The 13,880-nt window shown below is 41.6% G+C and overlaps 1 protein-coding gene across 4 annotated transcripts in view; it reads right to left on the bottom strand.

Moving 5' to 3' along the window:
- Positions 1-13,880, bottom strand: part of asb2a.1 (ankyrin repeat and SOCS box containing 2a, tandem duplicate 1) — a 33,548-nt gene that overhangs the window by 15,845 nt on the left and 3,823 nt on the right. For all 4 annotated transcript variants that reach the window (XM_078562200.1, XM_078562199.1, XM_078562197.1 and 1 more), the window contains 4 exons: positions 10,421-10,576; positions 9,826-10,071; positions 5,635-5,806; positions 3,841-4,396 (listed from right to left, as the gene is read on the bottom strand). In XM_078562200.1, coding sequence (XP_078418326.1) covers positions 3,841-4,396; positions 5,635-5,806; positions 9,826-10,071; positions 10,421-10,576 — 1,130 coding nt within the window. The remainder of the gene's footprint in view (positions 1-3,840; positions 4,397-5,634; positions 5,807-9,825; positions 10,072-10,420; positions 10,577-13,880) is intronic.

The raw sequence follows: 13,880 nt of genomic DNA, 5'->3' as shown, positions 1-13,880 counted from the left end.
AATTCACAGAATGATGTCCCCCAGATTTTTGCGTGGATAAACAAATGATCCTTTTATGGTGTTTAAAATGATATCCAGTTACATTTGTAAATCCAGCAGAGGGAGTCACTTAGTTGGCAAAAGGATTTGGGTAGAATGTAAATGATCAACAAGTTTGACAGTGGCTGCTCAGTAAAGACGCTGGTCAATGGTATTAAGTCAAGATTTCTACTTCAAACAATTTTTGGTTGAAAACTTATAGTTTTAGCGTTTTAGCAGTAAAGGCAGCCATCCTTTAACTTGTCATTTGGGCAGCAACTAAGTTCACAATTCCAATGAACTGATTGCATTTCACTACACCAATATTCAGGCTTCTGTTGGTTTAATTCTAAGACATTTTATTTTTCTGATGAAAAACTGTGAGAGCACTTAACTCTAATGGACCTTGGGGTATGTCAATATTGCCCTATGCCTGTAGCAATTGCCTGCTATTGGTCCTAATATTGGTGCTGTTAAATTGTAAGAAAATATCAAGTGTCAATATATAGTTATTATTTGCTTAAAATCTGATTGGTTGTGAAAATAGACCTGGTTAATCATACCCTGACAATGTTGACACTCCAATCCAAGTACAGATGTAGCAAGACCTGGGCAATATGCAGGCTTGGGCTGACAAATGGCAAATAACATTCACGCCACACAAGTGCCAGGTAATGACCATCTCCAACAAGAGAGAAACCTTGACATTTAATGGCATTGCCATCACTGAATCCTCCACTACCAACATCCTGGGAGTTAACATTGACCAGAAACTGAACTGGGCAAGCCATATAAATACTGTGGCTACAAGAGCAGGTCAGAGGCTAGGAATCCTGCAGCGAGTAACTCATCTCCTGACTCCTCAAAGCCTGTCTATAATCTACAAGGCACAAGTCAGGAGTGTGATGGAATACTTTTCACTTGCCTGTATGAGTGCAGTTCCATCAACACTCAAGAAGTTTGACACCATCCAGGACAAAGCAGCCTGTTTGATTGACACCTCATCCACAAACATTCACTCCCTCCACCATCTAAGTACAGTGGCAGCAGTGTGTACCATGCACAAGATGCACTGCAGAAACTCACCAAGCTTCTTCACCTTCCAAGCCCACAACCGCTACCATCTAGAAGGAAAAGGGCAGCAGATGCATGGGAACACCACCACCTGGAAGTTCCCCTCCAAGTCACTCACCATCCTGACTTGGAAATATATTGCCGTTCCTGCACTGTCGCTGGGTCAAAATCCTGGAACCCCCTCTCTAACAGCACTGTGGGTGTACCTACACCACATAGACTGCAGCGATTCAAGAAGGCAGCTCACCACCACCTTCTCAAGGGCAATTAGGGTTGGGCAATAAATGCTGGCCTAGCCAGCAATGCCCACATTCCATGAGTGAATTAAAAAAAAAGATTTTTTACTGGACAGGGATAGAGATTGGAGAATCGGGTACAGCTGTCTGATTCATGCTGCTCCTGGGCCAATGAATTGAATGTCCGGGAAATTGGGAGTGCTGCTGAATGAGACACTGCACTAGATGCAGAAACTTGTAACTTTGCAGCTATTAAAAAACAGCATGGAGTTTCCTGCAATCATAATGTTTGTTATTCTGGGCCTACATAATCTCTGCAAGGGGAGATCAAGTCTGGGTTGAGAGAGTGATGAACTAACCAGGGTGAAATGCTTCTCACAATCTGGGCAATCCAGTTTGAATTTACTTGAAGTGTGGCAGATTCCTGCTGTAATTCTGAAATGGCCGGAAGGTGGAAACGCATCAGAAAGTCACCAAATCCAGGATATTTTGGGGGATCCTCAGAAGGTAATTATTATCAGAGTGCTGCTTCCCTACAACAGGAGTTCCTACTTCCTTGGCTCAGGTAAGACCTAGCATGGGAATGGTGGGGGGGGGGGGGGGGGGGGGTGGCATGCTGGGTTTGAGGAGGTATACAGGCCTCCAGATGGAACTGAATGGGACCTGAATTGGGTTGAGGAATGTTAATTAAGCTCAACAAGTGGCTTAGGCTGATTAAAAATTGTAAATACAAACATACAAAATAGGAGCAGAAATAGGCCATTTGGCCCCTTGAGCCTGCTCCGCCATTCAATGAGAACATGGCTGGTCTGTTTGTGTTTAGAATTCCACAAGAATCTACCTACCTCTGATACGAGCATACAAAATAGGGGCAGAAGGAAATATTTAAAAAGAGAAAACTGGATCGACTCTCTAGTACAAGGTGTCTTAGGGCGGCCTGGCAACCCCCTCCTTTAACCCCTCAATGCCAGGAGGACACTGTATTTTCCTACTGCAAGGCACAGGCAGGCACCACAAATGAACTCAAAGAAGCACAGGTGTCCATCAGCCCTATGTTGACTGTGCAACCTCCAGCAAAGTCAATTCTGGAGGAAATCAATGGACACAATCTTGACATAACCACTGGAATCAAGTCTTGAGATCTTCAGAGCCTATGTGATTTACTTGTACGACCTTAAGGTAGTCATAGGCAACTATGAAATGGATTATCAGGAGTAAATTTAAAAATTCTGTACAATAATAACCCAGTAAACAAGGATCACCATAGGGAAAGATCCTGTCTGACCATCTTGCCTGACTGTAGAAAGTGCAATGGTATGGTGTCCCAGATGTTCAAATAACTTTTGCCAGTATTGTACAGAAATAAAAGCTACTTGTTAAGTTCAAAACTGTAGAGATTCAGTTTAAACCTTGAAAATGGTTAGGAAATTGGCTTAAGGGTTGAAAACATTGGGAACTGGTTTAGAAATAAACTAAAAATAACAAGGCTTATTTTCAGCTTTTAACAGTTGTTAGATATTTAAGGGGACCAAAATCCATTTCAGGCATTCACCTGAGACACCTAAAAGGGTCCCATGAATTTTGCTTTGGGACCAAGGTCTGTGCAGAATGGTGCAATTTGTCCCATTGACAAATTGCTGTATTTTGCACCCATTTTGCACTCAAAAGAGCCGCAATGCACATCAATTTCTACTTCACTATGTCAGGGTGTGCTGAAGGGCTGAATGAGGTGCCCCAGGGAAACACTGGTGAAAGGTCATCAACCTTAAATGTTAGCTCTGTTTCTCACTCCATAGGTGCTGCCAGATCTGCTCAGTATTTCCAGCATTTTCTATTTTCATTATTTGCAATTCAGAAATTCTGCATGTATTTAAATTCTATATATAATTGATTGGTTTAGTTCTGTGTTACAGGTGCTGTAATTCTTATGACAGCGAGGTTGTAGACAGGGCAGAATCCCCACAGCTGGAGAAGAAGGGAAGGGACAGAATTTAGGACAACACTTGTGTCTTCTCCCAAGTTTCCATCCAACTTGAAGTCGGCTTCAAGTTCCAATTGGAGTGGAGGTGCGTGAATCGACAATTTTTCCATACGGTTCCTCTCCATCAAGATGGGCATGTGGACGAGTACCCCACCCACCTGGGAATTCTGTCAATAATACCCTGTTGGGCTCTCTTGCCAGCTGAGAGCTGCCACTAGTTCCATTGAGGGTCTTAGCAAGGCCCCCAAGACTAACCAAGCCAAAGGTAATCAAATCTGGGTAGGGATCGATCGCCTTCAAAGGGAAAAGCTCCATGAAGACCATTTTACAACTGTCGCACCTCCACCTCTTTTTGACCTTCCTAGGCCTCCAGTCCACCCATGAAGCAATGTTGCACCACTCCAGTTTTCACAGCCACTATTGAGGTGAGCATCCTCTGAAATACCCTTATTACCTGTCTGTACAAAATGTTAATTAATAACAACTTTATTTTTTCTCTATCATTTAAATAATAATATTTTCAGAGCTTACTTGTACAGTTCTGGGCTTTTTATCCTCCAGTCGTATGTTGTCTCTTCTCTGCACTTGTTCTGGATGTTGACGATTGCCATATTCGCACTTAAAACATGATTCTCCATCACCACCAAAATCCATAATTAACTTTAGCAAACTGAGGTACTTCATAGAAAACATGATTGTTGCTGGGAAGGAAGTGGGGTGTGTTGGAATATAGGCATTGATGTTAGCTCCATGGTCAATGAGCAGCTGTATGTTTTTGATGGAGCCATGTCGAATAGAGATTAGAATGGGGTTTATCAGATCAACATTAGGATTTGCCCCAGCCTTGAGCAGCATTTCCGTGATCTCTGTATTGTTGTTGTAAACAGCAAAGTACAAAACAGAGGTGCGTTTATCTTCAAATAGCCGGGATCTTTCAGGTGACAGGAGCGCATGGATACTGTAGCCAGCTTCAATCAGTTCTTCAACAACATCATTTCGATTGTGTTGAGCAGCAAGGTGAAGGGGGCTAATTCCACTGCGCCTCACCCGGACTTTGCTGGTAACTGGAAGCAGCATCTGAACTATCCTGAGTGAGAGTAAACCACATTCACATTACTGTTATACTGTTAAAGCATTGACAATGGTCTGTAATGAATAAATCGAGCACTTTTAAAAGGGACATTTTCAATAGATATGAGTATAAACACACAATTGGTGTGATTAATTTGTGTCTGCATTCACAGGTTTAGTAGCATCAGTAACTCCCAGAAGTGGTTTGAGCATATTACTGTTGTGCAGGTTGACTCACACTGTCCTAAAGCTGCTCACACAATAAAGAGAACCTGAGAGATTTGAACTGGATTTTGTATCCTTTGTGTTAAGGCTGAGTGAGCAAACACTCAATGAGATGAATCACTAAACTGTTTTATTTCACTGTGAATGAGTATAGAATATACCACTTATAAGACTGACAACTCAATCATGCAACATATTTTTGTGTAATACAAAATCAAGTAACATACCATGTTTTCCTACATCAGTGGATTATTTTACTTGATTGAAACAAGTTGTCTTCTACTGGTGACAAAGGTTGTGTGGTGTTCTTTGATTGACTGGACAAGCTAATTAATTGTTTATCGTTTAGACTCCAGGAAAAGTGACTTCACTTCACCTATTATCTATCTTTGCTTAAAGCATGTCAACATTGAAAGTCAATCTTATTTGCAGATCCCCATGAAGTTTTGTGGCTGTGCAGGTTTAGTGTCTCTTCCAGTAATTCACAGATCTCACCATCTTTAATGGATTTGCCTTCGGCATTGTCAAATGACAATGTTTTCTACTTATGCAACTAAAATCACCCTCAATTTTGCTTTCAAGAAAGATTAACCAAGCAGAGTTAATGACCTGAATTTTAGCTCAGGGTTAAATTCCCTGCAGGATCTACTGTATTGAGACCTGGAAGCTTGGAAAAACGGGGGTGCCCTGCAGTTTTTAACTATGTTGCTAGAGCATTTTCACAGTTCCCAAAGATATAAGTGTGCACCAGCTAGAACAATAGATTCCTCTAATGATCTCTGATTGGCATTATACGTAAGTGATATAGACAATACTAAGGGTAGGTTGTTGACTGGAAGATAAGACCTTATACTAATTTGTCTCCCCAAAACACAGTAACAATGAAATTGGTTTGTGTGATCTGTGTTCTTCTCGACTGCTATTTCCTTTGCATGGCAAGGGTTCAAATTAAGTCTGAGGCCTGAACCCCAGGCTATTGAAACTTACGTAACGTTTTAAACTCGGGAAGTTACATCCCTCACAACTTACTCCATATTGCCTCTTGCAGCTGCAATGTGAAGGGGCAGCCAGGCATCCTTATTTCCTTTGTTTGAATCTGCATTTTGTGAAAGAAGAAACTCCACGATGTCTTCATGCTCGTTTTTGCTAGCTTCGTACAACGCTGAGGCATTATCACTGGCTTGGGTATTGATATTTGCACCTGAGGGTTATATTGCACAGCATACTGTAATATAGAGCTATTATCAGAAGGTATTGAGCAATTTTACATGACAGAAAATATCTTGTCAAATACCTTACTAATCTTAGTGTACATATGTTTGAGAAACAAATCGTAGCAATTCCTTAAAATGTTCTATTTATTTTATAACTTTAATTCTGTTTTTTTAAAATTGCACCTTTTTTAACCATTTGGAAGTTCAAGACAAGAATTCAATACATTAAGCAAAAGCTATCTCAAAATACCCATTTTCTAGAATTATAAATACTCCACTCCTTTTAGAGTGATCCCTTCTTTAATGAGGTGATTCTGAGTTACCAATGAGTTCAAATTAGATTTTTGAAGCCACTTGGACCTAAATGCTACTTTGAGGTGGCATAATGTGCACCATGGAATCCCAGGGCAACTCGCCTTGTACACCACAATTAAAGTCACAGTGGCATTCATACTGCCATTTTCCCTCTCCTGAGTGGCACCGTGAAAGCTCCAAGGCACAAGGCAAATGAGAAAACAGACCAGAATTCACCTGCATGCCACTAGAACAATAAAATGTAGCACATTGTGTCCGCAGAGACAAAATACCTGTGAAATCAGGCTTGCCTAAAGAAAATCCAACTGGTGATGGTTGTTTGTGTAATCTGGAACAACGCAAGCACAGTTGTCCCAAAGATGCACTCCTCTGCTGCGACATAAAAAATTAGGGACCAGCTGATTTAAATATCCAGTGACATTGCTGGAACACAACTCCCACATATCATGGGAATACTGCACTGAAGGGAGGCAAAGTTCAATGGTTCAGCCATGAGCAAGTAATGAACCTTATAATGGAGTGAAGTGAAAATATCAGTTGGTGGCTCATTGGAAAATTGGTGACCATTTTAAAGAACGTCTTCAACTGGGGGAACAGGACCCAAAGATGGTGGGGGGAGTCCATTGAAGCTTTGTGTTCTTCTTTTCTTCCTCTTTATAATGAGTCTGACTTTCAGACACTCATAGGATGTAGCAATGGAGAGACAAACTGCTGGGTACTCATTGGAGAAAACCTTAGGAAATTGTCTCAATAGCTACATGGAATGAGGTGGCACTACAAGGAAAAGCTCAGTGACCTGGGCTGTCATAAAAAACCCGTGCAAAACAGGTGTAAGCAGCTGGTCTACATCAAAACTCCCGTGCAGCATTTAAGAAGGCAGTTCAGCCTATGTTCTTCAGCAGTGGACTGGGACGACAAACTTTCATTTCACTTTTCAATAACTTGGCTGTGCAGTTTAGCAATATTTTTATTGTGATTTGTATAGAATTAGGACTACACCAACACCACCTAGACTCAGAGGACAGCAGGGGCATGGTGCCAAGCTAGAGAAGGACAAGAAAGAATTTCACTGATTCAGACATTCAATCCCTCCTTGCATCATGGCAGCACAGACAGCGTAGTCTCTCTGGTCTCGCCGAGGTAGGTCGGTCGCTGGGCCGAAGAGTTCCAGCCTCAGGCCAATCTTGCCAAATGTGAGGTGGCAGCGACAGGGGCTACCAACGTGGCATGGCAGGTAGCCAATTTGAATATATAAGTGTCCACATGTGGGCAGATTGGGAATGCTGGCAGATCTTCCTGACAGGTGGGTAGGCATTGAGGTCAAAGCCCAGAAGGTGCCCAAAGGCCTCCTACACTTACTCACCACCCCCTTCCCTAATGGAGCCACAAAGATCGGCAGACCACAACTGTGGCTGCAGGGCATCCCCTCACGGGGTTTTCACTCCATAGGGTTACTGGCAGCTGTGGCCACAGTCTAGATTGAAAAATGGAAACATCCTCAGACAGCGCCTCAAGATGGTAATGCCCTTGCAGTCCCCCTCCTACAGTGGCAGTGCCTACCTCTCCCCCTGGGGCTGCCATCCAGCCAAGGCTATGGCCCCTCTGGGTCTGCAGCCTCAGGGACATATTCACTGTCCTTAATTAGACAGCAAACACAGGGGTGCCCAATTAGGAGGGTGTCTCCTATAAGATCACATCAACAGAGGGTGCTGCCAACATGTGTGGGTCGGGTCTTGGAATTGGTCTTGACCAGTGATTATTTTCAAAGTGGGTAAGATTTTGCTTAGAGACCCCTGGGTATGAGTGCCACTAAACAACCCAGAAAGTTCACTTCTGGGTGAATTCAGTTAACCCAACTCTGCTGTCTAAGTCCCTGCCACCCGGATCGCCTGGTCCTGCTGAAATGGACTCTTGGCTGGGCTGCCGAATCTCCTGTGGCAGGTCCTGCTATGACGGGTTCAGAAAATCCTGGCCTAAGTCACGTTCACCCTTCACCCTGTGCACATTGACCTATGTTGGTTCCTGATCTGGAGCACCTTGATTTTAGAATACTCATCCTTGTTTTCAGATCCCTCCATGGCCTTGTCCCTCTCTGCCTCTAATCTCTACCAGCCCTACAACCTTCCAGGATGTCTGTGCTCAGTTAATTCTGATCTTTTGTGCATCTCAATTTTAATTGCTCCACTACTGGCAACTATGCCTTCAGCTAACTTGTTCATCAATTCTGAAATCCCCTTCCTGCACCTCTCCACCTCTATAGCTCTCTTTCTCCTCCTTTAAGGTGCTCCTTAAAACATACCTCTTTGACCAAATGGTTATCTGGCCTAATATTTATTTATATAGCTCACTGCTAAATTCTGTGTGATAACACTCTTGTGAAACGTCTAGGGGCATTTTACTATGTTAAAGATGCTACATGAATGCAAGTTGATACTTGTTATTATTACTCCCTCACCCTCAGGACTGCAAACCAAAATTGGTAAAAGGTCAATGACCTGTCTAAGGAAGGCAAGGTACACACTTCCCTCTCATTCATGGGCCCTGACTCCCCACCTCTAGCACCAGCACGCTCTTTATACTATTTCCCTATGAAAGAAACTTACTCAACTAACTTTCCACTTGGTTAAGGATTGGCTCTAAATCAACATTTTGACTATGGCTACCCAGCTTCCTCGCAACAATTGCCTACATGCACAACCCTATGATCGTTTGGTAGTACAGAGTGTGAGTATTGCTGAAAAAAGAGACATGTTGAAGCTTTTGTCTTGCACTTATCAGGACACTTTGAAGAATACCAATATAAGGGGAAACAACAATTTATACTGTATGAGAAGAGAGTGCTGATTGGTTGGCAAGCAGACTCTGAATGGTAGAGGTGTTGCCATGGAGAATGCACCAGAGATGGTGACTGACAGTTAACTGCCAAGCATTGTTTGAAATTTATCCCTCAGGGATCAACTTGACCAATCAGGGTCAAGTTGCCTGGTTTAAATTTCAATCACTGCTTGGCAGTTAACTGTCCATTCTGATGTGAGTGCGTGCTGACAACATACAAATTACCTGATTCCAGCCTGAAACCCAATATTCCAACATAGTCAAGGATGGAGGTCACCAACAGCCACTCTGCCACATTTACAAAAGGGAGCAGGGCCAAAGCTTCTCTCAACCACTGTTTCCTACACAATACTTCTGGCACTCCATTAAGCCAGATAATAGGCAAATAATATAGGATTTGCATGGTGTCTATCCAGGGTCCAGCACGTATATCGAATCACTGAATCATAGAATGATACAGTACAGAAGGCCATTTAACCCATCATACCTGTACCAGCTATTTGAAGGAGCTATTGAATTAGTTCAACTCCACTGCTTTTTCCACATAGCTTTCTTTAGATTTTTTTCACTTTAAGGATAATTCCAATTCCTTTTTTGGAAGTTATGATTGAACCTGCTTCCACCGCCCTTTCAGGCAGTGCATTCCAGATCATAAATCATCGCGCAAGAAAATTCTCCTCATCATGCCTTTGGTTTTTTTGCCAATGACCTTACATCTGCATCCTTTGTTTTGTGGTAGAAGTGTCAGTTACCAGATTCTCCTTATTTACTTTGTCAAAACCCCTCATAATCTAATGGCCTTTTATATAATATGAAACTTGTTAATAATTTACTGTCAAGGAACAACCATGCTTACCACACTTTGTGAGAAAACGTATAGCTTCCAGTTGTCCACTTTGTGCTGCAACAAATAATGGAGTGATTCCATAAATATTTGATGCCTCAATCTTAGCACCAGCTTTGCAGAGAGCTTCGATGATGTCCAGATCATTTCGTACCACAGCCTCATGAAGAGCAGTCCATCCACGGTTGCAGCGGTGATTCACATTGGCATGATATTGTATCAAAAGTTTAACAGCTTCCACATTTTTATGTTCACAGGCTATTAAAAGAAGTAACTTTAAATTTAGGAAATTAGGATTTTTTTTTCAAAATCAGATTGTATAGTTATGTAGTTTACGTGTAAAAATTCTGCTAATCTGCCCCAGTTGTACATATTGTAAAACTGTACACTACAAGATGGTGATTTTAGGGTGGGAAATGGAGAGATTGTGATGTATATTCCTAACAAATACATATAACACAAATTTGTGATGTATATTCCTAACAAATACATATAACTCTCGATCATTTACTATGCTGGCAACTGCAATCTGTATGTAGGCACATATGTATTTGGCACAGTTAGTTAACTGAGATCAAGCAGTTACAATTTATCAATTTTAATTTACCTTTGTAGAGCGCAGTTTCTTTTGCCTTACTAGTAATGTCGCATTCTGCTCCTGCTTCCAGTAAATAAGTCATACACTCCAAGTGCCCTTTGCATGTTGCTAAGTATAAAGCAGTTTCCTCTCCTAGTGTCCGACAGTCCACAGTTCCAGGATAAGCTATTAAAAAATGAAGAAACATTTCAACTCAAACTTCAGGAACAGCACCTAATTTTCCTCTTGATCATTCTATGGCTGTGTTGATTTCAAACATTTCAGATTTAGCTCTATTCCATATTTTCTTTCTTATTGTTTTCCCTTCCATTTTTACAGCCATGTTTGAGTCATCCCTCTGCCTTTCCAATGTCTTTGGTCTGTGTACCTGACCACTGGTTGAGATAACATTTATATAGTGTATAACTCTTCCTACTCCTTTCCAGTTTTGCAAAATCTGTTTGGTTATCAAACCCATTAACCAGTTTTCGTCTGTGTAGATATACTGTTCTCCTCTCCTCTTGTCCTGAATTTTTCTATGTAACATAAAGGGCTTCTCCATCCTGATCAGTTCTGATGCCTTATACCAGAAATGTTAACCTGTAGGAACAAGCCTAGGCCATTCAGCCCCTCAAGCCTGTTCTACTATTCGATTAGGTCATGGCTGGTTTGTATCTTTAAGTCCATCTGCCCACCTTGGTCTGTAACTCTTGATACCCCTGCCTAAAAAAAAGTATATACTTCTACCAAATGTTGATGGACTAGCCAGGCATTCCAACATTTATTATTTTTATTCCAGATATCTGGCATGCGTAACTTTTCATTTTCCATTTATATTTTTCTTACTTCATGTTTTCATGGGTTGTTTAGCTTAAGTTAAGGAGGACAGTTATTTGAGAGCGTTTGGACTTTTTTTTTAGCTCAGATAGATCTTGTTGTAGTAGTCAACATCTGCTGGCATTATAATATAATAAACATTTTTTATTTGAGAACAACATCTCAACGGAAATAATCTCCGACATTCTCCTGGGGGGTTACACAGCATGTTTTCCCTGCCAAATAAAGGCTCTGACATGGATCGTCAGTTAGAGACTTTAATTATTCTTAGCTTTATTTAAAAATATTTGGCAGCCTTCTCAGAAAGCTAAGAATATTAATTTGAAACATCTTATCAATTTGGCAAACTTTTTATTTTTTAAACTTGGGAGGCTTAATGCTAGTTTTAAATGTTCATATTACTACAGTAAAGTAGCCTTCAACTTTACTTACTAAGCATAATTTTGCAATATTTGTAGCTATTTTTCCAGTATTTCATAAAGTAATTTCTTTGCCTTTACAGCAGACTTACTCACCTTCAAGGTCCATTGAAGAGACACCACTGTCCTTTTTGTTTTAAAAAGTGAAATTAAGTGCACTGTATGAAATACACTAACAATTGCAACCACAATCTCGGATCACTCCACAGCACAATAGCATCAGTCTGGCACTCTCATTTAATCCATTAATACACATAAGTCAGAATAAATGGGAGCACATTAAATATTTACCTTGGGCACTAATACTGAATATCCATTATCTATCTCTCTTTTGCACTCTTTAACTCCCTCTCTAACTAGAGAAGAAGTTTTCTGTCTGTAACAAGTGTTGTGACACTAGTGTCATCAATTTTCTTCCTGGTCAAGTCACTATCTATTTCTTCTTTCTACTGAGTTATTTTCTACTTTCGCTCATCACTGATACTCTGCTGAAATATTTTCCCAATCACATTGAAATAAAAAGTTCTGCTCAAATGCATTTCAGTAAAAGATTCTCAAATACAGCCATCCCAGTATATATAAGTGCAAAAATAAACTTTGTCATCTCACTTTCCAATTGCCCCAATAGCCTACAGCAGGGGCCCAGCCCAATTCAGGCCCAATGTCCTAAAGCCAAAGTGAAGAACATACTCCTATGTGCAACAGATCACAGACATGGTCTCACTGATGACACCACCCTCTATGTCCTCCACAGGCAGCTTCAGTTGCTTGCCTCTTTCCTAACCATTCAATCCCATGGACCTGGGCTGGGTGGAAGCAGCAAAGAGAAAATTGCAGAGAGAAAGAGAGCAACAGGGGAAATTTGACAGAGATAAACATAAGGAGCAAGAGAGAGTAACAAGCACAGGAAGAAAGTGAGAGTGTAAGTAACAGAGATACAGTAAAAGATTAATAAAGAGAAACAATAAAAGACTGAAGTGGGGCTTCACCATCACCATCACCCAGAGGTGAGTGTGCTAGCACAGAGCAACACCACAAACTGTAAGGTTTTGATCAGAAACAAAGTGAAATCAGCTCAGTTTAGAAACAGCAGAAACAATTTCAGGGATATGGGGAAAGAATTGGGGAGTGGACCAAACTGGGTTACTTTTCAAAAGAGCTGGCTCAGAGGTGGGGGAGGTGGTGGTGTAGTGGTATTGCTACTGGACTTGTAACTGGACTAGTAATCCAGAGACCCAACATGATGCTCTAGGGACCTGGGTTCACCACGGCAGATGATGGAATTTGAATCCAATAAAAGTCTGGAATTAAAAGTCTAATGGTGAGCATAAAACCATTGTCGTAAAAACCCACCTGGTTCACTAATGTCCCTTAGGGAAGGAAATCTGCTGTCCTTACCTGGTCTGGCCTACATGTGACTCTGGATCCACAGCAATGTGGTTGACTCTGAAATGGCCTAGCATGCCATTCAGTTTCTCAAGGGCAATTAAGGATGGGCAATAAATGCTGGCCTAGCCAGCGACACCCACGTCCTGTGAATGAATAAAAAAACGACGTGATGGGCTGAATGGCCTCATTCTGTGTTGCACTATTCCATGATTCTACATGTTAGTTTGTTCTAGTTTTGCATGTCCTCAGCAATTCTTTGTCAAGTTCTTTTCAAGTTTCCATCTTTTTTTTAATTTGCCATTTAACTTCTTCTGGTTCTGCCTAGTATGTTCTGTTTCGCTCTTGTCTGCTTCCGGGTATTTTTAAATAAATATTTTTGCCTAGCCAGCCTTTTCATTCCTGAAGTCATGGACTCCTACAGAATTAAAGTTCAGCAGGTTTAAAATGCCCCTTGGAGCTTCCTCCATGGGCCCAATTTTCAGAGTTATGGGGACGAAGCTAGGACTAAATTAGCCCTTGCAAAGAGCCAGCACAGACTCGATGGGCCAAATGATCTCCTCCTATGTTGGATGATTCTAAGTAGCACTTCCCCGTAGAGCACTTTCGCAGCTGAGCCTGATTCTGCCCTTCTCTGCCATTCAAACACACACATTTCCAGTAGGGGGTTACATGGTGGTGAGTACATGTGGGAGCTTGTAGCTATTTTACCCTCTTCCCCTAATCCAGGCACACTGAGGCCAATTGTGGCCCCAACTGTCAGCAGCTGAATCAGCTCAGTGCAGGGAATGAAACCAGGACCTTCCTAGTTTGTAACCTGCCAAACCGTGTATTCGCTCACTGAGCAG

The sequence above is a fragment of the Cetorhinus maximus genome, chromosome 18 (genome assembly GCF_964194155.1).
Source record: "Cetorhinus maximus chromosome 18, sCetMax3.hap1.1, whole genome shotgun sequence".
In the NCBI taxonomy this organism is placed as follows: domain Eukaryota; kingdom Metazoa; phylum Chordata; class Chondrichthyes; order Lamniformes; family Cetorhinidae; genus Cetorhinus; species Cetorhinus maximus.
The sequence above is the reverse complement of the archived record's forward strand: the minus strand, read 5'-3'. Positions and strand labels throughout refer to the sequence as shown.